The sequence below is a fragment of the Felis catus genome, chromosome C1 (assembly GCF_018350175.1).
Source record: "Felis catus isolate Fca126 chromosome C1, F.catus_Fca126_mat1.0, whole genome shotgun sequence".
Classification (NCBI taxonomy): domain Eukaryota; kingdom Metazoa; phylum Chordata; class Mammalia; order Carnivora; family Felidae; genus Felis; species Felis catus.
Window position 1 is genome coordinate 44,538,102 of NC_058375.1, and position 26,635 is coordinate 44,564,736.

The window sequence follows — 26,635 nt, forward strand, 5'->3', positions numbered from 1 at the left end:
GGAAAAAAAATCTGTGCAAATGTGCACACCTTCTTTCCCCAGGGGAGTCGCGTTCATCGGATATTCAAAGATAAATGCCCCAAATGCACCACCACCGCCAGCACTAAATTAAGAGAGTCACTGACAGATCCCTGAAGTAAACAATGTTAAGCTAAAGAAACCAAAAGATACAGAGTACAGCACTGCTGACATGATTAAACCACCAGTATGATACATGGCTCACAGATTTATACATGTAAATCAAGTTTCGGAAGAGGGTCTGGCAGATTAAATTCTTAGCAGTAGGCAGCCCTGGGCGGAAGGGGAAGGACGCCAGCTGCAGGTCGGCCACACGGCGTGTGACACGATGAAGGGCTGGGAGCAGCCCACTCCCACAGTCCTGAGATTTACCAAAAGGGTGTGCTCCAGAGCCGTATGTAGTCTCCCACACAGAAGACTGGGGACAAAACCTTTAGATAATAAACTGAGTAACTGATGGCGAAGTTCACTTCCTCCTGAGACCCGGGTGGGGCAGGGGGGAAATTAGCTGGGCTGGACCCGGAGGTCCAGTCCTCGCTTGCAGAGAGGACTGATAAAAATTTTCTTCAGCGGATCATTTCTTTCTGACATATACCCAGGAAGAAAAACTGATTTGAAAGAATCTTTTCTTCTCTTAACAATACTCTCCTTCGTCGGAGCGACATGCAAAATATCACAAAGGGCATGCTTCCACAAAGAGAAAATAATGAAAAAGAAAATGGTTCCAGAAGATCAAGAACTTACCTCTAACAGGTAAGGCTTCCCTTCAGACAAGAACAACAAGGCTTCTACTTCCTCATGGAGGGGCAGCAGAGGGCTGGAGGGGGCGATGCTAATAGGTGGCCGTTGTTTAAATACACCAGGAGCTTTAGGGGACCAAAAAAAGCACACCCATCTCACTTGATGTTATCTTACAAGGCAGACAATCTACAAGGTGAAGCGATGCTCTTGAGATTCATATATGCAACTGCTCAGTACTTACAGCCTGTTCCCTCACAGTCTGGTGGGGAAGCCGGGCATGCAGACAGGACAAAATGTTTACCTACTTCTCACAGCGTGTGCCTAAGTTGTCAGAGCGACTACTTACATCTCCAGACTCCTAGTGACCCCACCCAAGACAATCTTTCAAAGAAGTAAAATGTAAATGGTACATGAAACAAAATGCTCAAATGCCCTCTGAAGGGACACTGGACGAGACATTAGTTGCTCAAACAAGTGCCCTCTAATAATGGCCAACACCATCGATGCTAAGCAGACTCACCCCACATGGAAAGGGTGAGTTGCCCCACGTGCTAGAAAACAAGGACTTACACTCTGGCTTTCTTTTACAAACCTGTCTGAGCTCACAGATCAGGCAGCCTTGTCTTTTTAGGTGTATGAGTCAGAGTGAAGGAAACAAACTACCCCACGACCATCTGAGCGCTCCCCAGTGGTCCTCCGGAGTCAGGAAGCATTTCCAGATCAGGGTGATGCCCGGGACTTCTACCAGATCTTCCTGGTCAGATGACAGGGACGCCTACTACACCTGCTGGTGATCAGAGGCTTGCGCTCACATACCCACCCCTGTGCCACTTCCCAGCTGAGGCCTGTGTAAGCTCCGAGGCCTGCCCGTGCTCTGGTTCCCCGTCTGTGGAAGGGGACTATCCCTCACAGGTTTGCTGAGGGGATTTCACACGTACAGAGCACACAGCACACAGAAAACACCGAATACTTTCCAGCTGCCCTCTTGTATTACTATCGTCACTGCTGTTGGTGCTGTCCTGACAAGGCCCGGGCACATTATAAAAACGTGGTGCACACACAGCTTAGGATACTGGATTAAGCACAGAGGCGACTTGTGTCTCAGCTGTGCTAAATGAGGACAGACTAGTGGTTCTGGGGGACAAAATGGGAAAGGTACCAACTGTTGCCTTTTATATCCAAACACACATCCACGACATAATTCTCGTCTGAATCGTCTTCGGTTTTACAAAGTACTTTAACATTTTATCTCATTAATCCTCATTATATCTGGGGAGTTATGCTTTTAATATTTCCATTTTGTATCTAGGATCAGAAAGGTCAAGTTCACACAGCTAGGAGACTGCAACCCACACTTCGCTATTTTCCCCACTAGATTAGCTGGGCCAATTATAGTAATGAATGTAATGAGTGAACTCTGAATTAGCCTCTAATCCTAGAGTCTTTTAAAAAAATACTTGTATACCCCTCCCCACCAAATAAATGACTTTCTCTTGTGACAAACTAATAAGGTGAAATTTAACGTGCATTAAAACAAAAAAATTTAAGTGTTCCTCAAATATCAAATAGCCAAACGAGGATAATATTCATTTAATTGCTAACATTATTAGTCTCTGTGCATTCCTGACAAATTCACTCTGCCTTCTTTCTTCTGCTGTATCAAGGATGTATTAAAGCTCACCAACGTTCCTTTGGGAAGAGACATCTGAATGCAAAACAAGTAACGCCACTACATTGTGAAGATTCCCAAATTCTCGTGCTTGTGCTGAACTCCACCGACGTATCTGTCGACAGTGAGAACAGACTGAGCGTCACTGTGTGGGTCAGAAGTACCGTGAAAAAGAAGGGTAAGGACAGGCTGGTTCATGACGTTTTGAACCACAAGTCTTTCTCCGAGTCTGACGGAAGAAGTCAAAGCATAAAGAACGTCATGGGTTTTAAGCCAGCCTGTATCTCTTTTTCCTGTAGACATATTGTGCTCTGAAACAGTTCCATTTACGTCGTGAAGTCAGGTACTGCACGCTTCTTGAGTGCTGGGTAATTTTCCTACACCTGAGTTTGATGGGGAAAACCCGTGAGGCTGGAGAGCCGGACCCATGGCCCTCCTGTGCCATTCACCGCGCTTGCTGGACGTGGGCAAGTTCTCTGCCGTAACGGCACCTGGCCTCTTTGTGGAACAGCAGAGACAACATACCCGTCCGCTTCGTGGTTGTGAGGGTCACATGAAACACTAAAAGCGAAAATGTTTTCCTGGAGGGGCTGGGGTTGGGGGGATGGGCTAAATGGGTAAGGGGCCTGAAGGAAGACCCTGGGATGAGCACTGGGTGTTATACGTGAGGGATGAGGCACTGGAATCTACTCCTGAAATCATTATTGCACTATATGCTAACGCACTTGGATGGAGATTAAAAAAAAAAAAAAAAATACAGAAATGAAAACCAGAAAAAAAAAAAAAAAGAAAACGTTTTCAATATTATATGTGCTCCATAGAAGCAAAACAACACGAATTCTGTAACACTATTAATTAAATTAAACCTTATTTAAATCACAGTCAGTATCAATTAATCATCAGGGTCAGTGGAGTCTGAGAGGATGCAGCGCGAAGTAGAACAAGCCACTGTAAATTTCAACGTGATATCAGCCCACGGAACACGCTGTGGAGGCAGCACTCGTTTTTGACACTGGAGAGAGCAACTGGCGGCACAACAGGCGGCCGAGAGGAGGCCTGGCCCGCAAGTCTGTGTCCTCGCTCCTACGTGATGCGTTACACAGCAGGGAAAGCAGAGCTGGGTCTGAAACTCTGCTCCACGGCGCTGTAGCTCTGTGGCCTGACATGACTCGCTGACGTTCTCTGAGCTTTGATTCTTGCTTGAGAATGGGGGGCGGGGAGGGGAATGCTTATTTTACTGACCCGTATCAGAGATACAGTGTGTAAAGTAACTAGTGTGCCCGGCACGTAATAAACATTCCGTAACTAGTGTTCATCGTGAGTGCACATTCACATGTTTCACGGTCAAGTCTATCAAACAGAAGAAATACAATAATGGGAGAAACACAGCAATATAGAGACTCCACACAGAAGAGTCCTCTTTTTTTTTTTTTAAATTTTTTTTTTAATATTTATTCATTTTTGAGAGACAGAGTGTGAGTGGGGGAGGAACAGAGAGCGAGACACAGAACCCAAAGCAGGCTCCAGGCTCCGAGCTGTCAGCATGGAGCCCGACGCGGGGCTTGAACTCACGGACCGAGAGCTCATGACCTGAGCCAGAGTCGGACACTCAACCGACTGAGCTACCCAGGTGCCCCAGGAGAGTGCTCTTTTGCTGGAACTAGCCTGACTTATCGCAACTTCCCTTTCATTGTCCGTGAGCATTATATCCACAGCATCACTCAGTGCATCACCGTTCAACTTCCCGTTTGAACTCTGCCCTTGTGACCAGCACCCCACTTACAACCTCCACCAGAACGGCCTTGCTCACAGTCCCAGGTGGCAAGCGGAGGTCCCAATGCCACTGTTTCTTAAAGGCTTTTGAAACCCCCGGGCAGAGCCCATCTTTCCTCCTAGGACACTTTTTGATGGATATTCTAGTTAGTCATCTCCATGAGTTATTATCAGACTAATTATCTATGAGGAGACTATTATCTTTGAGGCGGCCGTAAAAACAAGTGAACTCCGAAGAATTTTAAGGGCTTCACAGTGCTAGTATCTGGACTCTTATGAAATGAAAAATATATTCATCACCTACAAAGAGAGACAACGTGGTGACAAAACCATGGCCATCGCACTGGGCCACAAAGTAGAGGGCATTACCTGATTGTTTTGCCGGTTGGCCCCGAGGAGAAAGCTGGTCATGTGTCGCAGAGCTGAATGCCTCAGAAGAAGATCCCCAGCCCGAATACCTTGCTGTCACAAGATATCAAGAATGACAAGTTATACATCTCTCCAGATAAAAATCTGTATTAAAAACACAGTTAAACGAGAAGATTTAAGGGGTCAGTAAGGTTTTTGTTTTTTAACATTTACTTATTTTTGAGAGAGAGAGCATGAGCAGGGGAGGCGCAAAGAGAGACAGAGACACAGAATCCGAAGCCGGCTCCAGGCTCCGAGCTGTCAGCACAGAGCCCGACGTGGGTCTCGAACTCACGAACCATGAGATCAAGAGCTGAGCCGAGGTTGGACGCTTAACCGACTGAGCCACCCAGGCGCCCCAGGGGTAAGTTTTTAAATGCCATGATTTACATACAGAAAATATGGTTAAAAATGTAATTTAAAAACCTCCTGAGTTTCAACAACTTCACGTTGCTTCACAATGGCTGCCAGACATGTGAGGAGGCACTAGTTTTCAAGCAGACCCCCTGCTATCAACGAGTAACTGTATCTACCTGTATCAGAATTCTGGCAAGTAACAGAATCCACAAATAAAGATTTTTAAGAAGCAACGCTCATAAAACCCTACATTAGATCCAATATTGACCCGTTTAAATTTTTCCCATGTATAAAAAGTCCCTTGAGACTAAAAATCTGCTAAATAAGGAAAAGATATTAGAAGAAAAAAAAATCACTTACCTTTTGTACAAAAGTGTTGAATAGGAAAAAGTACTGAGCACAGTTTTTACAGTTTTCTGGGACATCCTTATCCAACAGAGCAAGTAGGACCTCCAGTAACTGATGAAGGCTTTTTAACTGGTTGAGGAAAGACGAAATCACGTAAAGAAAAAGAACAGAAGACAGACGTTTGTAATGGGATTAATCCGAAGTAAATCACCGCAAGAACAAAAGGAAGTCTGACTGATACAATCCAGTCTCAGATTCAGATGGATTTATGCTTTGGAGAGCAAAAACGGGTCATCACTTTTATCCTCCAGGGAAAGACTGGTGCTGTAGAAACAATTAGGAGGAAAGCCTGGTCTTGTTTTCTCGATTGAAGATTCAAGGGCAGGACTCACTGGCCTAATGGTCACATTTTTTGCAGAGCCAATTTCTCTCTGTCTCTTAAAAGAAAAGTGGGGAGGGGAGGTTTAAGAGGAAACATTTCTGAATCCCTCCCTCCACTCTGCTACGTCTTCACATAATCACAGATGCAAAGAATAAGAAACACAGACACAGGCATAGGGGCCGGAAATCAAGCCAATGGAGCAAATGGAGAGCGACAGCCTGACAGAATGACAACGGTAATATCAACTCGACTGTGAACTTACTTGAGAGCCCGCGGACGCCTCATGGAAAGCTTTGAAAAACATTTTATTTGTTTAGAAACCATTTTGGTAATCACATTGCTTCTTCTTTCCCTCCCACCCCAACTGGTTTTGGACAAGTCCCTAGAAATCCATCTGTGACTGGAGAATTAAGACCAGCTCACTACTCCTGTTAGCTCCTCTCCCCTGAAGATGGTGGTCACAGGCTTCTGAGATATTCCCACCCATCCTGTCACACTCGTCATAAATGCAGCAAAACCTACCATTGATATAGCACTTCGTTTTCAAAGTACTTTACAATATAAGGTGGGTGGCCAGAGGCACCATTTCCGTTATGGGGGGGAAATACGCATAAAATACATCAGCTGGGTGTCAAACAGAATTCACTGAGGCAATGGCTTCCGTGCTTACGTCCTCCACCACTCCCTTCCCTCTCTATCACCTGTAGTCCTGCCTCTAGAGGTTGGTGGACTACTTACTACGCCATAGCCTGACCCCATCTGGAGGGACACTGCACTAATTTTGCATTTATCCTCTGTTTGGGTTGGTACACGGGAGGAAGGAGGACAGCGAGAAGGCCTTTACATTAAGTATCGCAGAAGAGCTCCGTGAGGGTATTTCAGAGCAATGGTATTCGAACTGTCCTAAGCGGCTCCCAATGACTGATGTTATATACTCTGCATCCAGGTAAGGTGAGGTCTGAAAAATGTTCCTGTTGTTGAAGCTGACTGAAAACCAGTGCCTTAGAGTAAACCTTAGCTTCCTTGGAATTCCTGGAATTGAGCCATGGTCTTCTTCTAGGTCTTCCCTAAAGGGCCTATTTGACCTCCTTGTTCACTCTGGGCTGAGCAAAGCTCCTTAGGTTGTCTGGTCTAACAGTGAACTTCGGGTCAGGCAATGTTGAAGGAGCCAAGTACTGTAAATGGATTAGCATCTTTCTTCAAGGACTTGGGGGGCGCCTGGGTGGCTCAGTCGGTTAAGTGTCTGACTTCAGCTCAGGTCATGATCTCGTGGTTTGTGGGTTCGAGCCCCACATCGGGCTCCGAGCTGACACTGTAGAGCCTGTTTGGGATTCCCTCTCTCTCTCTCTCTCTCTCTCTCTCTCTCTCTCTCTGTCTCTCTCTGCCCCTTCCCCACTTGCACTCTCTCTTTCTCTCAAAATAAATAAACTCAAAAAAAATTTTTTTAAATAAAAACAATGAAAACAAAAGGACTTGCTCAAGGTGGAACAGCAAAGCCAACGTCTGAATCTGAAGCAGCAACTCCTAGAATTTGCATTTAGTTCATTGAGACACATTGCCTCCAGCCAATGTCTATAAGGAGCCAATCAGATCTGAAAACAACATTTTTCAAAGTTTTCCATGTGGTGTCAGCTGTTTGAAACAGCAAACTTGGGAAGAAGTGCTATATTTGCTAGGACTTAATAACAGATTGAATAATAATCAGACTTACAGTATATGTCATTTATTTCCCTAAGACTTAAAACTTAGGGGGATATCTGAAATTTGAGGACAGTCATAAATACCACGGTTTAGTTTAGCACGTGTGGAACTGTGAACCAGAAAATGTGTTGCAGAAACACAATCAGGAAGAAGAAATCCAGAAGAACAGGAGCAAAGATTAGGAGTAATGGAGACCAATGAAGAAACCATCTTGGCTGCTGCTCCTTCCTAGACGGACGGCACTATTTGGTTTGGCCGCCAACCGCAGGTTTGGATCATGGAAACAGCTTGTTAGGAAAGAGACAAAGCCAAGTGCGGCTCAAAACGTCTGTGGGTCTAGACTAGAGTCTCAAGACTCAGGTTAGTCTCAGTTCAGTGAAACTGAACAGAGTCTTGAGCGAAGACTCTGAAAAAGGAGTGCTCTAGAGAGAAAAGCCTGAAGCAGACCAGAGCAGACCCAAATTCCTAGCCTATCCTGACTTCTGGGATACGAGGAGGCAAGGACACTGTGCCTTCTACCCTGGCATTTATCAGAAAGGCAGACTGCGGGAGGTGCATTCTCTAAGGCAGAATTTACCAGACTCCAACCCTGGGCTCTCTTTCTTGTTACGTGCAATTTAAGACACTTGGTAGAAACAGAATGTAGACGTAACGTTTAAGAAATGAGACCGACCTTATCCTGATAAAACAAGGCACTGTCTAGGGTTTTCTCCAGAACGGTGGCCACGGCAACTCGCACTTCTCGCACGCTGCACTCCAGCAAGAAAATCCTAAAACACACAGAGGAAAGGTGCGTGCTGAGAAGGCAGAAGGAACTTCTGTAACTTCCCCTTCCCAACACCCGGCCCACCTACTGTCCAAGAAACAAAATCCCTCCAAGCTCTCGGGTCGAGGCTCCTGAGAGCTTTGGGACACTGTCTCAGGCCACTGTGCAGGGGGAAGGCGGCCAAACAGCAAAACCAGACCCCTGGGCGCTGAAAGTAGGTTTTCCCCCTCCTTCCCCCCTTCTCCTGAAATGAGCATTTGTATCAATGTTAACGGCATAACGAGATAAATGCACATAAAGAGATACGAAAGCAAAGGACCTAAAATTTTATAAATTCTGTTGGCTAAGGGGTTCTCCCTGGGGCATCCCTTGAATTTCTCAGAGTACCGTAATAAAGTTCACAGTCAAGACCGCCCCTCCTCCTCCACCCGCATGTCAGGATTTCTAGCTCTTTCCTTTCGTCTCTCCTCCCCAAGCCTTATGACCCAACCCCTAAACAAGCGGTGGTGCTTCCCTCCTTTCTCCCTCCGTGATGGGGATGGAGGTGATGACCGCAGCAGTCAAGGTCTGTTGTTACACGCCTCACCGTCTCAGCACTCTTGGTGGTACGGTCAGCTACTGCACCGTGGCCTGCAAGTGCACAACCTAATTCAATCCTTTACACGCGTGGAATGGTGGTACGGCGGCCTCAGAGGCAGGGGTGCTGCTCTCGGGGCTGAGGGGGGTGGGAATGCCCTGACAGTGTGCTTCCCCAGCCACGCTTTGTGTTCTGCTTCATACACGCACTCCCGTGTGACAACTCATTCTGTAATCAGCAAAGTGAAAACCCGTCTATCTTTTCTAACATTTCTTTTTATTTTTTAACATTTATTTATTTGTTTGAGAAGAGAGAGACAGAGCATGAGCGGGGGAGGAGAGAGAAAGAAGGAGACACAGAATCTGAAGCAGGCTCCGGGCTGTGAGCTGTCGGCACAGAGCCCGACGCGGGGCTCGAACTCACGGACTGTGAGATCATGACCTGAGCCGAAGTCGGACGCTTAACTGACTGAGCCACCCAGGCGCCCCGTCTTTTCTAATATTTCTTAACAGAAAGTCCGCATTATTCCACATGAGAGGTTTAAATACAGCCGAATGTTGATGACCACGTCCTCCAGGTGCCAGCAGAACGCTGCTCTGGTCCCTGTTTGCATGCAGCACTGGTATTTCCTTCCTCCCCTTTCAGGGGTGGAGAGCCTGCCTTCTTTTCCCCAGAGATCAGAGCGGAGCTCTCTGTGGTCACTCTGCTGTTTATTCCCCGTAACTGCTAGTGCTGCCCAGGAGCTACCTAATGTGCACCAGACTGAAAAGGCTGTGTTCCAAATGCACTAAGACTTTAAGTGGCAGCCACAAGAAAGTTAGAGATAACAAGTGTGCCTATAATGTTCAGCTCTAGAGGCTTTGTCAGATTTGGGTATAATTCTTCTGGAAAGCCTGTCTCCAGGGGGTCACTCCACATTTCCTATCGTAGACACCAGGAGGCACTATGAGAATGCAGACGAATCCAGAATGTGGGGACTTCTATACGGCAAATGGCCAGTGTGCCCCTCAAAAAGATGGCATGACAAAAAAAGGAGGTGGTGGGGGAAAAAGAACAATTATAGATGAAAAGAGTCTTAACAGATGTATAAACTAAATGCAGCGTGTGGAGCTTGTGTGGATCCTGATTTGTATAAACTCAGTGGAAGAGTAAACCTTTTTGAGATGCCTGTGGAAATCTGAATATGGACTGGATTTAGGAGGATATAAAAGAAGTATTTTTGAGGGCGCCTGGGTGGCTCAGTCGGTTAAGCGTCCGACTTCGGCTCAGGTCATGATCTCACGGTCCGTGAGCTCAAGCCCCGCGTCGGGCTCTGTGCTGGCAGCTCAGAGCCTGAAGCCCGTTTCAGATTCTGTGTCTCCCTCTCTCTCTGCCCCTCCCCTGCTCGTGCTGTCTCTCTCTGTCTCTCAATAATAAATAAATGTTAAAAAAAAAAAAAAGTATTTTTGTTTAGTGTGATAATGGTAAAGTGCTTATTTTTTTTAAAAAACTACCTTTTAGAGACACATGCTGAAAAATTTATAATGAAATTATATGATGTCTGAGACTGACTTTAAAATACTTGCAGAAAAAAAGCAGGCCTGTGAGTGAGTGGTGGGCGCCGGGGGGTGGGCAACAGGGTGGGCAACGAGATGGGCAAAGTGCTGGGAACCGGGCCCGGGAAGTGGCACAGGACAGGGCTCTCATTGTGGCTACTTTCTGTAAGTTTAAGTGCTTCCACAACAAAAACTTTTTAGAAGATGTAAAATATTCTTCGTTTAGTAGTTTTAATTTAGATCAATTTTTTTTTTTTTGAAAACAATTTTTTTTTTTTTTTTTGGGACAGAGAGAGACAGAGCATGAACGGGGGTGGGGCAGAGAGAGAGGGAGACACAGAATCCGAAACAGGCTCCAGGCTCCGAGCCATCAGCCCAGAGCCTGACGCAGGGCTCAAACTCACGGACCGCGAGATCGTGACCTGGCTGAAGTCGGACGCTTAACCGACTATGCCACCCAGGCGCCCCAATTTAGATCAATTTTTAATAGAGCTCGATTTTCTAGCAATGTTTACCACAGCTTCAGATTTTTACTATTATAGTGACATTTGACCATTGCCTAAAAAACAAAGCACAGCACTGAGAAGCTCTGACCTAAGAGACGGCAGCCCTTCACACGGACAGTTATTTTAGTTATAACAGTGGCAACCCAGGTTATCTTAAGAATTCTAAAGAAGTAATTATAAAATTACAAAATGTAAACTCAGCAACCGACAGTGACAAATTGACAGCGATAAAGAGACAAAAATATAATAAACTCTCTCAGGAAGAATTCAGATCAGGTAATTCATTGGGCTTCTTGACCGTGAGGAACACTAACAAACCACACATCCTCCCAGAGGAGTCACCAAGTTCCTCCGGAGATACTTCAGAGCAAGCCTGGTTGGATATAAGGGAATAAACTAAATATTTGCACTGTTCCTTCCAAATATGTGATGATTCTAGGATATTCAGCTTCTTACTATTGGGAAGAGACTTTGGAATTACACTGGACAAATGGGAAAGTTCATCTCAGTGCAAACTCCACAGGGCCAGGCACACATAACACTTCACATGAATGGTTACTTGCTCTCTCTCCGTGTGTTATGTGTGCGTGTGCATACACGCACGCACCCACAAACAGCGGAGTGCTTACTATGTGCCAGGCTCTTTGTGTACGGTAGGGAACCAAACACGCTTAACTTCTGCCCTCAAGAAGCCAGAGTTTAGCGAGGAGACAGGTACACCAGCAGAGCAGACCAATCGTATACTGGCTTTAGACGGGGTCATCCGAAGGGAATGGCTTCTCTGACATCTCAAGGGTAAGATGCAGGGCTGGATGGGGGAACATCCCAGATAGAGGCAATAAGGGTGCAAGGGTCTTTAGGCAGGAAAGTAAGCTGAGCGTGTCGAAGGAATCAACAAACCCGTGTGAGGAAACTGAAGTGAGACCATATGCAAGGCCTTGCGGGTTACGTAAAGGCTGTGGATTTTATTAGGCGTCTGACAGGGATCCACTGAAGAATTTTCAAGCAGAGAAGTAATGTGATTCAGTTTGTTTCAAAAAACCACTTTTGTTGCTGTATGAGGTAGATTAGAGAAAGAAGTGGAGACATCAAGTAGGCAAATGAGTGTCTGGAGCTCAGACCTAGAGATGAAAGGAATATGGGATCAAGAGTTTCGATTCGCTAACATGCCACCAGACTGTGAGCTCCCTGTGAAACGGGCTTGTATTTCTGAATTCTCTGTTGTCTGTTCGAGCTGAGAGATACCAGAGCATATCCGCATGCTGACAGAAGTACTCTGTAGAAAATTCTAGAAGGTAAAGATGCAGGAGTAAGAGCCGATAAAGGGTTTGCTCATGTAGACATTCATTTTGAGAGGAGACAGGACACTCCCCCACAGTAACAGGAGAAAAGATGACGAGAACAGGCTCCGACGTGCTGGGGATAGAGGCCCGCTCATTTGTGACTCGTATATTCTCAGTGAAGTCCAAGGCAAGGTCCTTAGCTGGAGGTGGGGTGTGCTACCATGGCAGGCATGAGGGGTGAGGAGATGAAGGAGGGGCCCACTGGGGACAAGGGACACTGAGATCACAGAGCCTGTGCGTAAGTACTGTACTCCCCAAGGACAAGAGAAACTGGCCCAAGGATGACTGGGAGTACAGACTAAACATCCACAGTGACTGGAGCATCTAGACGTTTCACCAGAAAAAGCTAATTATTTTTTATTACAGGTATGTAGGTAAATGTACTACCATAGGTATTATACTAGTAGTAAGTTTTTGAAAAATAGAATCCAAACGTAGCTAGATGTCTAATACTGTGGTAATGCTATGCAGTAACCGGGCATTGCTGACCTCTCCACCTTGCCACCAGACTGTGAGTCCCTGAGGGAGGGGACGCATATTCTGGAATCTCCTGAGCCACAGTAGGAGTTCAGGCCATGCCTGCCTGTGACCGTGTGGCTATGTGCACACATGCTTTCCTTGCGCTCACGGAACACTCGTCTGAGTCTAGTCCATCAGAGACGGTTTTACGAAAGAACGATTTTAGAGTGACCTGAACAGTTCCTCATGCTTCTAGGGAAAAAAGTCCAAAACTGACTCCAATCGGAAAAGCAATTTCAAGTAGAAATAAAAATAGTCCCAATAAATTGCAGCTCTAAATCACTAGAAGAGACACAGATTTCTTTTAATTAATTAAAAGATCCTGACACTTACTTTATTAATTCTCGTCCTTCAGAACTAATAAAATATTCAACGAGCCACTGACAAGCATCAAAACTTTTGGAAAGTAATGCTTCAATAGTGGCAATCCATTCTTCAGTATCAACCCTTTAAAAAAAGCAAAGACAGAGATGTAAGGAGTACGACCCCCGCAAATAACCCCACGGACTGTCACCTTGGTTTTAGTTAACCTATTTTGGGGAGAGGTTGGGTAGAGGGTAAGTTGAATACCCAATGACCGCTGACTAACATGGCTTCATGCACCCCGGAAGCCAGTGCTTTGCATTTTTTGGTATTTGTGATGCGATTCGCCTATCCCTGTGCCTCCTCCCCGCAAAAATGTGTAAAGAAGCTTAAGTCTTAGAGTTTAACTTTTATCTTTTGCATCTTCTTCAAACAGTTTTAATTGGGAAAAACGTCTGCCCTGCAGCATTTTGTTTTGCTTCACTGATCGACATTCACAAAATGCCCACCTTCAAAATAGGTTATGACATCAACATTTTTATACTTCATTGCTATAATTATTAATATCCTGCTTTATGGAAGAAAAACATTTGGGCAGACAATGAGGTATAATGACTAAATTGCCCATGACCTCACGTAACACCTCTCCACTCTCTCCAGCCCCAAAATGGTAAATATAAACAAAACGGAAACAGTCTCCGATGTACCAACAGCTCAAGCCAACTTCACAAACAAAAGGAATGCAATTCCTTAGTTAGTCCTATGCCAGACATTAAAAGAAAGGAACATAGTAGTCCTTCTTTTCCAATTGAAGAATAAAGATCAGTATCATTTAATATATCTTAATTACACATGAAAATGAAGTTGCCATTATATCTGTTTCTTCTCCAGTGTTTTTTTGATTGCAGAGTCTTTCTAAAAAACCTGCCCATACGTGGGAGAAGTGCACGGGACCAGCGAGAGAGAACAGACAGAACTGTCCCGGTCTTCCGACTGTAGCTGCCTTCCTCGCCCGAGTCCCTCCCTGCTCCGGGTACCTCCTCCGGCCAGCGGGTAGCTTACTCTTCGCCTCTCACCCATTTATTCACAGACCCTTCACCCAGCACCCAGCTCTTCACCCAGCACCTACCATGTGTCGGGCACCTTCCAGGTGCTAAAGATAAAAACCAACGGTGGACAATAGGCCGGTCCAAATCTAGCGTGCCTCTGTGCATACTGCCCCCTGTTCAAAAACCCTTCATGGTTTCCCAGTGAACAAAGGCCCAGCTCCCCTCTGTGGCACTCACGACACTTGACGGGCTCCTTCAAAGCCCACAGGTGACCTCACTTCCAGTGAGTCCTTACATGTATGAGCACAACACTAGTCATTCACAGCTCTTCAGGCAAGTCTTATCCGTTACTCAGGTTTTCCCCTTTCACCTAGATTATTCCGTTTGTTTTTGCCTTTCAAAATTCTCTGAGAACGCCAATGTCTTTAACACCTACCCAATCCCCATATTTGGACAGGACTTTGTCCAGTTCCCAAAGACGTACAGCATTTATGCCTTGCTTCTTCTGATTTATCCTTCCTATGAGATTAGAAATTCCTTAAAGATAGGAACCATGTCTTAGTCACCTGAATATATTAGGTAGGTGCCTTCACAATGCTTTGGATTTATAAATTCAATTTTAATTGAATTAACGAGTGCCTTCTGTCACAACAGACTATCAAAATATATCATTTCTTACCTGAGTTTTTTCTTTGTCCGTAGATAAGTTTGAAAAAGGAACTGAATTGCGAGCTGTAAGCTCACCTTTGCCATGCAAGGATAATATGGATGCTTTAATTTAGTCTGAGAGAGAGTGAAAAAACACAGCATTTTTCAAAGGTGTTTTATAGATTATTACACGTTATGAATTGAATGACTTATAATAAAGTTAAACACTAATAAGAAAAATCTAGCCAGCTTATTATAGAAACAACGTTCCATTTAAATTTTTAAAAAGGTTAAGAAAAGACATCCTCTTCGTTTTTTTATGAAGCCCTCTCAAAATAGAGCCTTTAGACACAGGATGTTAAACACTGTCAACAGACTAAGAAAGTTTCTCCCTTATTGGCGAATCATAATCATGGTACTCAAGAAAAAGAAGTATTTGGAAGTTTGTCTTGAGTCTGAAGATGTCTGATGACAAATTGGGACAAATTAATCTCCACCAAGCCCAATATTCACTGACCTCGCCTCATGGCTATTCTCAGATATTCTTCATAAAATTAAAAAGCACTTTAAAAAGCCAGTATGTGGACACCCGCACCCATTCACAATCCGCATTGTATGTTCTGAGCGCTGCCAGTATTTTAATATCACCCAGTAAGTGACATCATTTGCGGGAATGTTCTGGGCATCCAATCTGAATGCTAACAACCGAGGGCTGTCACTGAACGCTTGAGCTGACAGATTTCACTCTGCTTTCTTAGTCCTTTACTAACAAGCCAACTAGTACTTACAGCATTCAGTGACGCTAAAGACAAAACAAAACTGAAATAATCACTACTGTATACATCTCTATTCTTCATAAACTTGAGGTTTTCATCTCTCACCATCTACAAAAGAAAATCAGTAATTATTTTTAAGAAACAGGGCAAAGTATTCAGCACGTGGAAGATTTTTAATGATACATTAGGTAGAAAGGGTTTTACATTAAGTTAGAAAAGGTTCACAAAAACCCTTCTCTAGAGCTTTGAAATTTTAAAAAGGGAGAGAGGAAAATCTTCCTTTAAATATAAGAAGCTGTAAGAAGGTGAATTATTGTTCATCAAACCAAATACTTCTGGGAAATTTAGGAAAACCACCATATGAGGGACAAGTGAAGTCAAACCAGTTATTTTGGGTTGGAAGGGACAGAGCTCTCCCAAGCACAACCAAATTCATGGTTTCCTTGTATCAGATGGCTCAAATCTTTCTCTCTTCACGAAACACTCCACAATTTTCTTAAATTCTCTGGTTCTGGCTAACTCAGCTTTGGATTACTTATGTATAAAGCCTGGACTGGGTAGTTGGACAGTTCCGAATTTAAATCCTGGTTCTGTGAACTGGTAGGTCATTTCTCCTTTCTGTTTTTAAAGTTTATTTTGAGAGAGAGACAGAGAGTGAGCGAGTGTGAGACAGCACATGCGCGTGAGCCAGGACAGGGACAGAGAAAGAGGAAGAGAGAGAATCCCAAGCAGGCTCCGTGCTGTCAGCGCAGAGCCCGACATGGGGTTCAATCTCACGAGCTGTGAGATCATGACCTGAGCTGAAATCAAGAGTCAGACGCTCAACTGAGTGAGCCACCCAGGTGCCTCACATTTCTGACCTCAGTTTTTCCATCTGAAAAATGGGAATAAAACCTACTACTTCACAGGAGTTTTTAAGAATTAAGGATTTGTTTAAAGCACGTGGCACAGAGCAGATATTCAATAATTGGTAGTTATCACTGTCATACTAGTTTTACCCAAAGATATTGAACCCTAACTTATTTTCCTCTCCAGACGGTAAGTTAGTTTCAGCAGCGCTTGTCCCTACCGGCCACTCCCTCCCACTTGTGTATCCGTGGCAACCCCCAGCCACATAGCAGGCCAGTGACAGTGCCGGCCCCCTTGAGTCTGTGGACACCTCTGTGACCTGTTATAAAAGACTCGTGAGATGAGGTGGGTTGGATGAGGCATGCAAGGCCAACCAAGTCCACAAGGAGGCCGGCAGGAGTACTTCCGGACCTACGGGGCAGATTTGGACTTTTATGTGATTTTTCTCCCTTAGAATTTCTTACATGGGTCTTACCTGGTATATTCGAGCAGGCATTTTCTCCACAAATAGCCCTTTCTTCTCACCTTTTTTAACCAGCTTGGTTAGAATAGAGAGCCGGTCATTGTTAGGCCTATGGGGCCGAGGGGAGGACTGAGGTGAAATTTCCGGTGAGGACGGCGCTGACCTAAGCACAGAATCAGAAAACCGTGTGGTGTAAAGCGGCTGCCGTTTTAGCACTTACCACAACCTGACACACTTACGTACACAGGGTACGAGGCTTAACAATAAATTGGATACTTTACCGATCCGATATATTTAAACGCAAATTTGTAAACAAGACGACCTTAAAAAAAAACCCACAGTGCTGGCAAAGTGCCACACTTTGACTATAAAGTGTATTCGATAAATGCTGAGATTGGAAAAAAATCTCGATTCTAGAACGAAATAGTTTACATGCTTTTTTTTTTTTTTTTTTTTTAAATATTTTGAATGTTAGTTTATTTTTGAAAGCGGAGAGAGAGGGGGACAGAGGATCTGAAACAGGCTCTGTGCTGTCAGCAGACAGCCTGATGCAGGGCTCGAACTCATGAACCGTGAGATCATGACCTGAGCCAGAGGTGGACACTCAGCTGACTGAGCCCCCCAGGTGCCCCTACGTGCATGTTCTAAATACGAAATAACTTCTGCCAAGGAAATAATAAAAAGGTGGCCATAAGAAAAGGGGTAATGAGATTTACTCACTTTCTTTTTAGAATTTCTCTCTAGTTTGTTTAACAAGTTACCTGTAAATCCTAAACACTGTACTCAAGATTACAATGACCACCTACTGAAATCACACAGCAAACTATGTGAAAGAGAAACTCACAGAGAGAGATCCTCAGCTTCCTGCCGTACCACACTGACTCGACTCTTCTTTGGTAATACTGGGGAGTTTTGATCAGAGACCCTTTGGTAGAAGAGCATATAGGCATTCCAGTATCTTCGGCGAACATCTGTATACGGGTTTGCTTTATAACAAGACATGAAGAAAGAAGCCTTTGTAAATAGAATAAAGAAGGTTTCTTGTCTCGACAATCTAAAAGAAAGGCTCATAAATCCAGCAAATGTTTACAAAACTTAAATGCAAAGTGTAAGTAAAGTGTGTGTCCTTGTACCATACTGCTTGGAAGGTGACACAGAAGACCCGTAAGGAAGCTGTACAAAGATGGGGTAAAGAAGATAAACATTCCTAGGCGAGTCTAGATTTAAACAAAAGGCAAGGAACATTTAAAAAGAAGTTCTGTGGCACAGGACGGGATTATAATTGCCTCACTTAGCCATTTTTGCATAGAACAACCAAATCTAGGTAAGTTTTGGCAACAATACTGGATTTAACCATTAAAGGTTACTATTATTAGACACAGGACTACCATGGCACGGCATCAAAATCCGACACAGAGTATTTCATTTTAATTTTTAATCGAAGCATAGTTGACATGTTAGTTGTAGGTAGCCAACATAGTGTTTTGACAATTATACACGCTATGAAACGCTCACCAAGATAAATATATCACCATCTGTTGCCATACAGCTTTATGACGATATTATTGACTCAATTTCCTAGGCTTACTTTCCATCCTTGTGACTTACTTATATTCTAATTAGAAGTCTGTACCTCTTACTTCCTTCACCTGTTTCTCTTATTTCCTTCTGACCCAAATACAGGCAGAAAATTTTAAATGCCCCTAAAATATTGTAAAATCAGGTTTCAGAAATGCTAAGATCTCGACAAAATGTCCCTCCCCCCCCCCCCCCGCCCCCGCCCATGGCAAATTCTGATTGGATTCTGTGATGTCCTTTTCCTCATAGTTTTTCTTCTGGGGGGGCAGTGGCTGTGGAGAGAAGGACTGCCACGCTACATAATAAATACGGTTTCAAAAACAGGCGTTCGAGGGGTCTTGTCTAATTCATCGTGCCTCTCTGAAAGTAAAAAGGAAATGTGAGAAGTTCAGCAGACAACTACTTCCTCTGAAACAATTTTTAAGGCTGAAATTCTGTGTTCGTTAGTTTCTCTCTGATATTCGTTTCTTCCTCTTCCTCCATCACCTGTCTAATTCACCTGCAAGGAATTATTTTAAAAAACATTCTGTAAGCAGCTTAAACATTTCCACTCTGCCTATCTATGAGTTTGTGGATCTATACAGCCTGAAAAGTGGTATGTAAAAAGAATAAAATTACATTTTTATGTAAAGAATACTGCTTCCAATTTGATAGAAAACTGTAAGTTAAAACACAAACTAATGTGAAACATCCACTTGTAAATACTTACTTTGATCATAAACTTTTGGTCTATATTCTCCTCCAAAGCATTCGTACTCCAGGGTCTCATCATTTAGGTCAAATTCTTCTATGACTGTGTCATTAAACTTGTACCATTTTCCTTTTCCACACCCCCTGAAGCCCACAGGGAAACAAATGTTATAAGATGGAAATCCAACATCCCCCTCCCCAGCCTTTACCTCTATGTATTGTCTACAAATAGAGCAGATGACTCTATTTGGGTATTTTCAAATGGACAACCTTAAGTTTCTAAAACAACTTTTCAAACCAAAGAGGTAAAAACTGTTATACTAAGTTTTAAAAATCCAATATGAAATATGACCAAAGAGCAATGCAAAAGCTTCTTTGCACTACACTCATAAGCATGGATGATAAAGTAGGGCAGGGAGAGCAGAGGAGAGACACAGGAGGGCAGGGAGAGTGGAGGAGGGATAGAGGAGGGCAGGGGGAGTGGAGGAGAGAGACAGGAAGCGGGTGTGGAGGCAGGACTACTGGAAGGCAGGGGGAGGCACCGCGTGAGACCCCTACCGTCGGTCCTTAATGAAGGAATAGTAGTGACCCGCATGTGCCTGCCCACTGTGGACAATGACACCGACAAGTTCATAGTTTTCAGTGAGGGCAACTTTTTTTCGTGGGGATCCTCCACCTCCCTGGTCCATACTTCGCCCGTTTTCACCAACTTCAGAAGACGAATCCTGGCGAGCCATTCCTGAAACTGTGTAGGGCTCCATGTTTAGCATCCAGGGAAACTATTTAAAAGCAAAAGGACAACATTAGTGTTGATGAGTAACATCCACGGCAATACCCAATTAAGTCAGATTCAAAAAAGAGGGATGTTTTCCTAGTTCTAGCTAGGATTACCTCCCCTCTATCACCAGATAGGAGGGTTGTTTACGGATCTGCCTGTCCGTGGGCAGCAGGTGCTTAAGACAAGGGGCTGTGTACCCCTCAGAATGCTGAGACCATAGTCTTTCACAGTGGGGATGAAAGTTAAAAATATAAAAAGTAAACAGCGGAAAAGAAAGTGAGGTAACGGTTGTAAGACATTTCAGGGAAAAAAAAAATAAGTTACCCTTATCTGTTCGTCATATTTAATGGAGCGTCCACTCTCCCAGTCAAATCCAAATCTCATTAGGTGAATTACCAAGACGCTAGGTAAAGACTTAATGCAGGTCCTTTTCACAGTTATTCTCTAAAGAAAAGCAAAACCCAATTACCTCCATGGAGGAAAGAAAACAGCAAAGTCATACAAAGGTCACAGATTCTCACAGGCCTTTCCCGCCCATGTGAAAACAGGGAAAGACACAATTTAACGGAAGCAACAACTGGAGCTTAATACTGTTCCTACATAAAACATAAAGACAAACTGAGTAACAAATTGATCTTGTTTTTCAAAAAAGGCAAGTGTAATACCTTTTCTTTACACTTTTCGCAGTAATATGCATTACTTCCTTCTAGAACTTCTCCTCTAACAAACTGGTCCAAAGAAATTTCCAAGCTCTGACAAGAAGTAACTCCAAGATTGAGGGCCATGAAAGCTTCCTCACGCTCATATCTGATTAGCAAATCACAGAAAAAACATAATCAACCATGGAATTTAAATAATTTAAGATCTTGACACTACCACAGTAGCAGAGACTGAACACAGGTCTACATTCATGATCAGTGAAATTAACACGTGCCATTCCTCATCCTTTTAAAGGTACACTGCCAAATACAAATACCAGTTTTTGGCAATTCAAAATCACTTAACAATTAGGAATTTCAACGAAGAAATTTTAAAAATGGAAACCAAAGAAACTTAACTCAATAAACCTTCATAGGTCCACGGAGACAGATCTGCAAGTCTGTCAACAAATGCAAGATTCACAACACACTAGAAGCACTATTTAAAAAGGACGACGACTGGGGCGCCTGGGTGGCTCAGTCGGTTAAGTGTCTGACTCGACTTCAGCTCAGGTCATGATCTCATGGTTTGTGGGATCGAGCCCCCATCAGGCTCTGTACTGGCAGCGTGGAGCCTCCTTGGGATTCTCTCTGTCCCTCTCCCACTCACACACATACACTCTCTTCGTCTCTCTTTCACAAGAAACTTAAAAAAAAAAATACTGCTACAAAACTAAAAAATAAAAATAGAAAGGACAACGATCATGTACATTACGACTGTAGCCAATTAGCAATTTCCATGTTTTTACCTGAATACTGAATCCTTTTTCTACTATAAAAATATTGCTTCCAAATTTGATTTCTGGATCAGGATAACCCTGAGAATACGTATTTTCCTGTTTAAGGATTTGTGACTTCCTATGGAAATCCACATACTTACAAATGAAACTTAAAGCATTCTTTTTAAAAATTTTTTTTTTCCAACGTTTATTTATTTTTGGGACAGAGAGAGACAGAGCATGAACGGGGGAGGGGCAGAGAGAGAGGGAGACACAGAATCGGAAACAGGCTCCAGGCTCTGAGCCATCAGCCCAGAGCCTGACGCGGGGCTCGAACTCCCGGACGGCGAGATCGTGACCTGGCTGAAGTCGGACGCCCAACCGACTGCGCCACCCAGGCGCCCCGAAACTTAAAGCATTCTTAAAGCTTTGCCTTAAATACATGAGTAGGAAATCTGCTTGCATCATGATTTACTTAATACTAAGCATGGCGATACTCACGAGCCTGAATATCATAGAACTTGGCTGAATAAAAATATATCAATAAATTGTTACAGTAGCTTATGGAATAAAAATACTATTAAAAAAGATACTAGCTGGGGCGCCTGGGTGGCTCAGTCGGTTAAGTGTCTGACTTTTAATTTCAGTTTGGGTCATGATCTCCTGGTTCATGAGTTAGATCCCCCACATCGGGGTCAGTACTGACAGCACAGAACCTGCTTGGGATTCTCTCTTCCTCTCTTTCTGCTCTTCCCCGGTTCTCTCTCTCTCTCTCTCCCTCAAAATAAATAATCATTAAAAAGATTAACAGCTGAGATTTTCATACATTGTCATTTTTTTTTAAATTTTTTTAACGTTTATTTATTTTTGAGACAGAGAGAGACAGAGCATGAACAGGGGAGGGTCAGAGAGAGGGAGACACAGAATCTGAAACAGGCTCCAGGCTCTGAGCTGTCAGCACAGAGCCCGATGCGGGGCTCGAACTCACGGGCTGTGAGATCATGACCGAAGTCGGCCACCCAACCGACTGAGCCACCCAGGCGCCCCATCATACATTGTCATTTTAGCCAAGTGAAATACGGATGAAAATTAATGAATAACGTGCTACCTATTAAAAGAAAAAAATAAAAACAATGATGACATTTTTTGATGTCTGTGGTAACTTCACTAACCTGTGAGGACAGTCTTTACAGATCTTCTGGTCAGAATAGATGCCCTGGAAAGTATTCTTAAAAATCTGGTCTCTCCCCATTTTCTGGTGGAATCAAAAGTTAGAATTTTAGCTGATGCCCCTAGAATTTCTAGGTCACTTAGATAGAATTTTATTTAGACCTAAGCTAAAGCACAGATTTCAACTTAACAGCTAAAATAAAAAGAGTCATGATGGTAGTTTAAGTTGGGAATGAATAGGAGGCTTATAACCCATTGGCCCCACTGGCTATCAGAAGAGCCTGAACAGCCGGCAAAGGAAGAGGAGAGGGGCCAGTCACAGCTGGTGACAGGAAAAGCTTGTCATTTCCGTGACGATTCCGAACTCTTCTCCCCACGCCGCAACAACCAAGTTAGTAGCAACTCTTCACAATCTTTTCTTCCTTGTGGATAAAATGCTATCAACTCCTAAGTTATTTGAAAAAGGACATCCTGACTTGTGCCTACTAAGGAGAAGAGGGACAGCTAATGGCAGTGATGGAGGACGCCCTATAACTAGAAGGCAGCACCACTTAGGAAGTTTGTCACACGTTACGCTGGGTGGGGGCAGGAGGCTTTGGGCTCAAACATCACCACAAATAACTTTTTAGTCTGGCCCCTCTGGCTGAGTTGGGCTGCTCTGCACAGGGCCGTCGGGTCACTGGCGAGGACAGCACTCCTGAGGTCAGGCAACCTCTGGAAGAGCACGTGGACACAAACGGTTACTGTGGAGTACAGATTAAGAATGACCTACTTCTCCATCAAGTGTTGGAGGAATTAAGAAGAGAAGTCCATCATTCAGTGATCTGTGTCTGTTTTGATGTTCAAACCCAGGGGAAATGAATTACAGGTGGGGTGCTCCAGATGACCACTTTCTGATCTGTAGGTTTCACAGTCATCCCAAATCCTGCAACTCTGCTCTCGTACTACAGTTTGAGGGAAAGTGAGATGTTCTCTACCTTGAGATATTCGTCCATCTGATCAATAAGACTAGTGAAGAATTCATATGCATCCTGCTGCTCTCTCACATAAAGTTCTTTGTTCCACATCTTGAAAATCTGTGCAAGACAAGAATTAAATATATTGCTCAAGGAAAAGCAGCAATCTCTGAATACATTAGAACACGGATGTGAAAGAGCACTCAAATGCTTCTAAAAACCAAGTTCACTAATAGGACATTAGACACTTGTCCTGAAGTGAGATGGACTTGGTTATCTATGCTTTTCCCTGGCTTCTGTGTAACCGAAACAAGTCTGGGAAACCATACCGGCTGGGACCTGAGGCCACAGAACAGTTTCTGTCTTAGAACTTTCCAAACTACAGGGGAAAATACAAGGTACTCCTCCTGTGAAACAGAGTAGAGAAATGTTAAAAAGTAATGTTCTTTACCTCTTGCACTGCTGGTGGGAATTTAAACTGGTGCAGCTACTCTGGAGAACAGTATGGAGGTTGCTCAAAAAATTAAAAATAGAACTACCCTATGACCCAGGAATTGCACTACTAGGTATTTGCCCAAATGATATAAAAATACAGATTCAAAGGGGCACATGCACCCCAATGTTCACAGCAGCAATATTAACAATAGCCAAACTACGGCAAGAGCCCAAAAGAGCACAGTGACTGATGAATGGATAAAGAGGTGATATATCTCTGTGTGTGTGTGTATACATTTATACAGCCATCAAAAAGAACGAAATCTTATCATCTGCAATGGCGTGGATGAAGCCAGAATGTACCATGCTAAGCAAAATAAGTCAATCAGAGAAAGACAAGTAGCGTATGATTTCACTCTTAGGTAAAATTTAAGAGGGCCGCCCGGGTGGCTCAGTCAGTTAAGCATCTGACTCTTGATTTCGGCTCAGGTCATGATCTCACAGTTTGTGAGACAGAGCCCCGAATCGGTTCTGCGTGGAAAATGGAGCCTACTTAAGATTCTCTCTCTCTCCGCCCCTCCCCTGCTCATGCTGCTCCCTCTTTTTCTCTCTCTCAGAAAATAAGCAAACAAATAAATAAAATTTAAGAAACAAAACAGATAAACATATGGGAAGGGGGTGGGGAGAGGAGAGAGGGAAACAAACCATATGAGACTCTTAAAGATAGAGAACAAACTGAGTGTTGATGGAGGGAGGTGGGCGGGGGATGGGCTGGATGGGTGATGAGTACTAAGGAGGACACTTGCTGGGATGAGCACTGGGTGTTGAATGTAAGAGATAAACCACTGAATTCTACGCCTGAAACCAATATTGCGCTGTACGTTCACGAACTAAAATTTACGTTAAACAAAAAAGAATAAAAAAATATTTAGAACATGAATTTAAATAAATATCCAAAGAATCAGAATAAGAATCATGAGAAACATTCAAAATTGTTAAGATTAGCAAATCCCTAGAAATTATAAATGACTTTTCTTAATATTCTAATCATCTGAAATCAAATATCGATCTTAAGAAGAATGGTACAGCCCATTCTTCTATAGGTTCTTGGCAACGGGATTAGTCTGGAGTTAATAAAGACAGAAACAAGTATCACTAGATCTAACTATCTAAAGTGACTGAGTGAAATACCTTCCAGAAGTTCTCAGGTACATAATACTGCAGCTTGCTTTCCATCAAATGCCCAAAGAGAGACTGCACCTGGTAGAATACGCTGTCGTCTGGATTGTCTGTGTCATCATCTACTGAAAGTAACGACTGGAAAGAAACGCAATGCATTAAGCTAGAAGTAGTTCACTGCTCCACAGGAAACACGGACATATGCACAGGTACTTCCCACCTTGCTTTCACAGCGCTACGTATGTCTGAGTGTGGCTACAACTCTCAGTATGTTTAGCCTCCATACTTCCTAGCTGGTGGAAACATGAACAAATCATTTCTTTGAGCCTGTTTGATTACGAAAAGCTAGAATGAAGAATACGAGTTATCTCTATGAGAGGTTAAACGAGCCATGATACACGGAGATATTCTCAACACTACTGACTGCGATATCACAAGCTTCTACTATACATTGACCCTTGAGTGTGGGTTTGAACTGTGTGGGCCCACTTACACATGGATTTTTTTTGTGATACATACAGTACAGTATTATAAATATATTTTCTCTTCTCTGGCTTACTCTACTGTAAGAATATGTAATACATATTGCACTATATTACACATATATACATATAACGTACAAAAATCTGTGTTAACTGTCCAGTCAACAGTAGAATATTAGTGGTTAATATCAGCGGGGAGTCAGTCAAAAGTTATGTGTGGATTTTTGACCGCATGAGGGGGGTGGTCAGCGCTCCTGACCCCTATATGTTGTTCAAGAGTCAACTGAACTCTTATAAAACACTGATGACAGACCCTAAATTTTTCTAAAATACTAAAAATATTAGTAATGTTATAGAACAGAATTTGACAGTAACTTAGTTCAAAAATCCCATTTGGTCAAGTCTAGCTGTCAACCAGGCAGCATATTCCCTCAGCAGATTTATAAAAACATGTGACTATGGGGGCACCTGGGTGGCTCAGTTGAGCGTCTGACTGCAGCTCAGGTCATGATCTCACAGCTTGGGGGTTTGAGCCCCGCGTCGGGCTCTGGGCTGACAGCTCAGAGCCTGGAGCCTGCTTTGGATTCTGTGTCTCCGCCCCTCTCTCTACCCCTCCCCTGTTCATGCTCTCTCAAAAATACATAAACATTAAAAAAAAAAATTAAAAAAACCCCTAAACATGCGACTGTAAATAATGTGTTCAGATGTGCACAGATTTCAGAAGTGACTAAAGAATCCCTAGTGATGTCTAGATTTTTAGTGAACCCAAAATGCAATATATAAATTATATTTTTGACTGCATGGTGGTGGTCACTGCTCCTGACCCCTATATGTTGCAATATATGAATATGGGACCATTTTCAGCCACTGCACGCTTTATCTGTCATACCAAACAGGAAAGAAGAAAGCAATCACCTCAGGCAGACCAGGCTGCATATACAGTTGCTGGAAGACTGCATTCATGTAACACGTAGCGCCGCCATTCCTCAGCCCCACAAACCCTGAGCTGGACCTGCTATCCACAGGGGGAAGATACTAGAAGAGAGAGGAGTAGGAACAGTAGAGAGAGAATTAGTGTATCTGTCACCGGCCCATTTTCACCATGCTTATCTGAGATGTCTGAGAGGGAAAAGAGATATACCCACAGATTTATCCATCCAGTGGCTTAGGAGTCACGCTAACAAAACCTATGTTCTGGAAGTACCTCCGCAGATGCTAA

At 43.6% G+C, this 26,635-nt stretch overlaps 1 protein-coding gene across 3 annotated transcripts in view; it reads right to left on the bottom strand.

Annotated features, from left to right (window-relative positions):
- The window catches only part of USP24 (ubiquitin specific peptidase 24), a 142,307-nt gene that overhangs the window by 14,297 nt on the left and 101,375 nt on the right, over window positions 1-26,635 (bottom strand). For 2 of the 3 annotated variants that reach the window (XM_023258738.2, XM_023258737.2), the window contains exons 43-60: window positions 26,332-26,451; window positions 24,947-25,072; window positions 23,342-23,440; window positions 22,367-22,449; window positions 20,443-20,584; window positions 20,102-20,221; window positions 19,558-19,778; window positions 19,019-19,143; window positions 17,576-17,717; window positions 16,744-16,894; window positions 15,432-15,527; window positions 14,675-14,778; window positions 12,977-13,090; window positions 8,071-8,167; window positions 5,327-5,443; window positions 4,571-4,663; window positions 2,441-2,543; window positions 763-884 (exon numbers count right to left, since the gene is read on the bottom strand). In XM_023258738.2, coding sequence (XP_023114506.1) covers window positions 763-884; window positions 2,441-2,543; window positions 4,571-4,663; window positions 5,327-5,443; window positions 8,071-8,167; window positions 12,977-13,090; window positions 14,675-14,778; window positions 15,432-15,527; window positions 16,744-16,894; window positions 17,576-17,717; window positions 19,019-19,143; window positions 19,558-19,778; window positions 20,102-20,221; window positions 20,443-20,584; window positions 22,367-22,449; window positions 23,342-23,440; window positions 24,947-25,072; window positions 26,332-26,451 — 2,175 coding nt within the window. The remainder of the gene's footprint in view (window positions 1-762; window positions 885-2,440; window positions 2,544-4,570; window positions 4,664-5,326; window positions 5,444-8,070; window positions 8,168-12,976; window positions 13,091-14,674; window positions 14,779-15,431; window positions 15,528-16,743; window positions 16,895-17,575; window positions 17,718-19,018; window positions 19,144-19,557; window positions 19,779-20,101; window positions 20,222-20,442; window positions 20,585-22,366; window positions 22,450-23,341; window positions 23,441-24,946; window positions 25,073-26,331; window positions 26,452-26,635) is intronic. The other variant, XM_023258739.2, reaches the window with a different exon arrangement.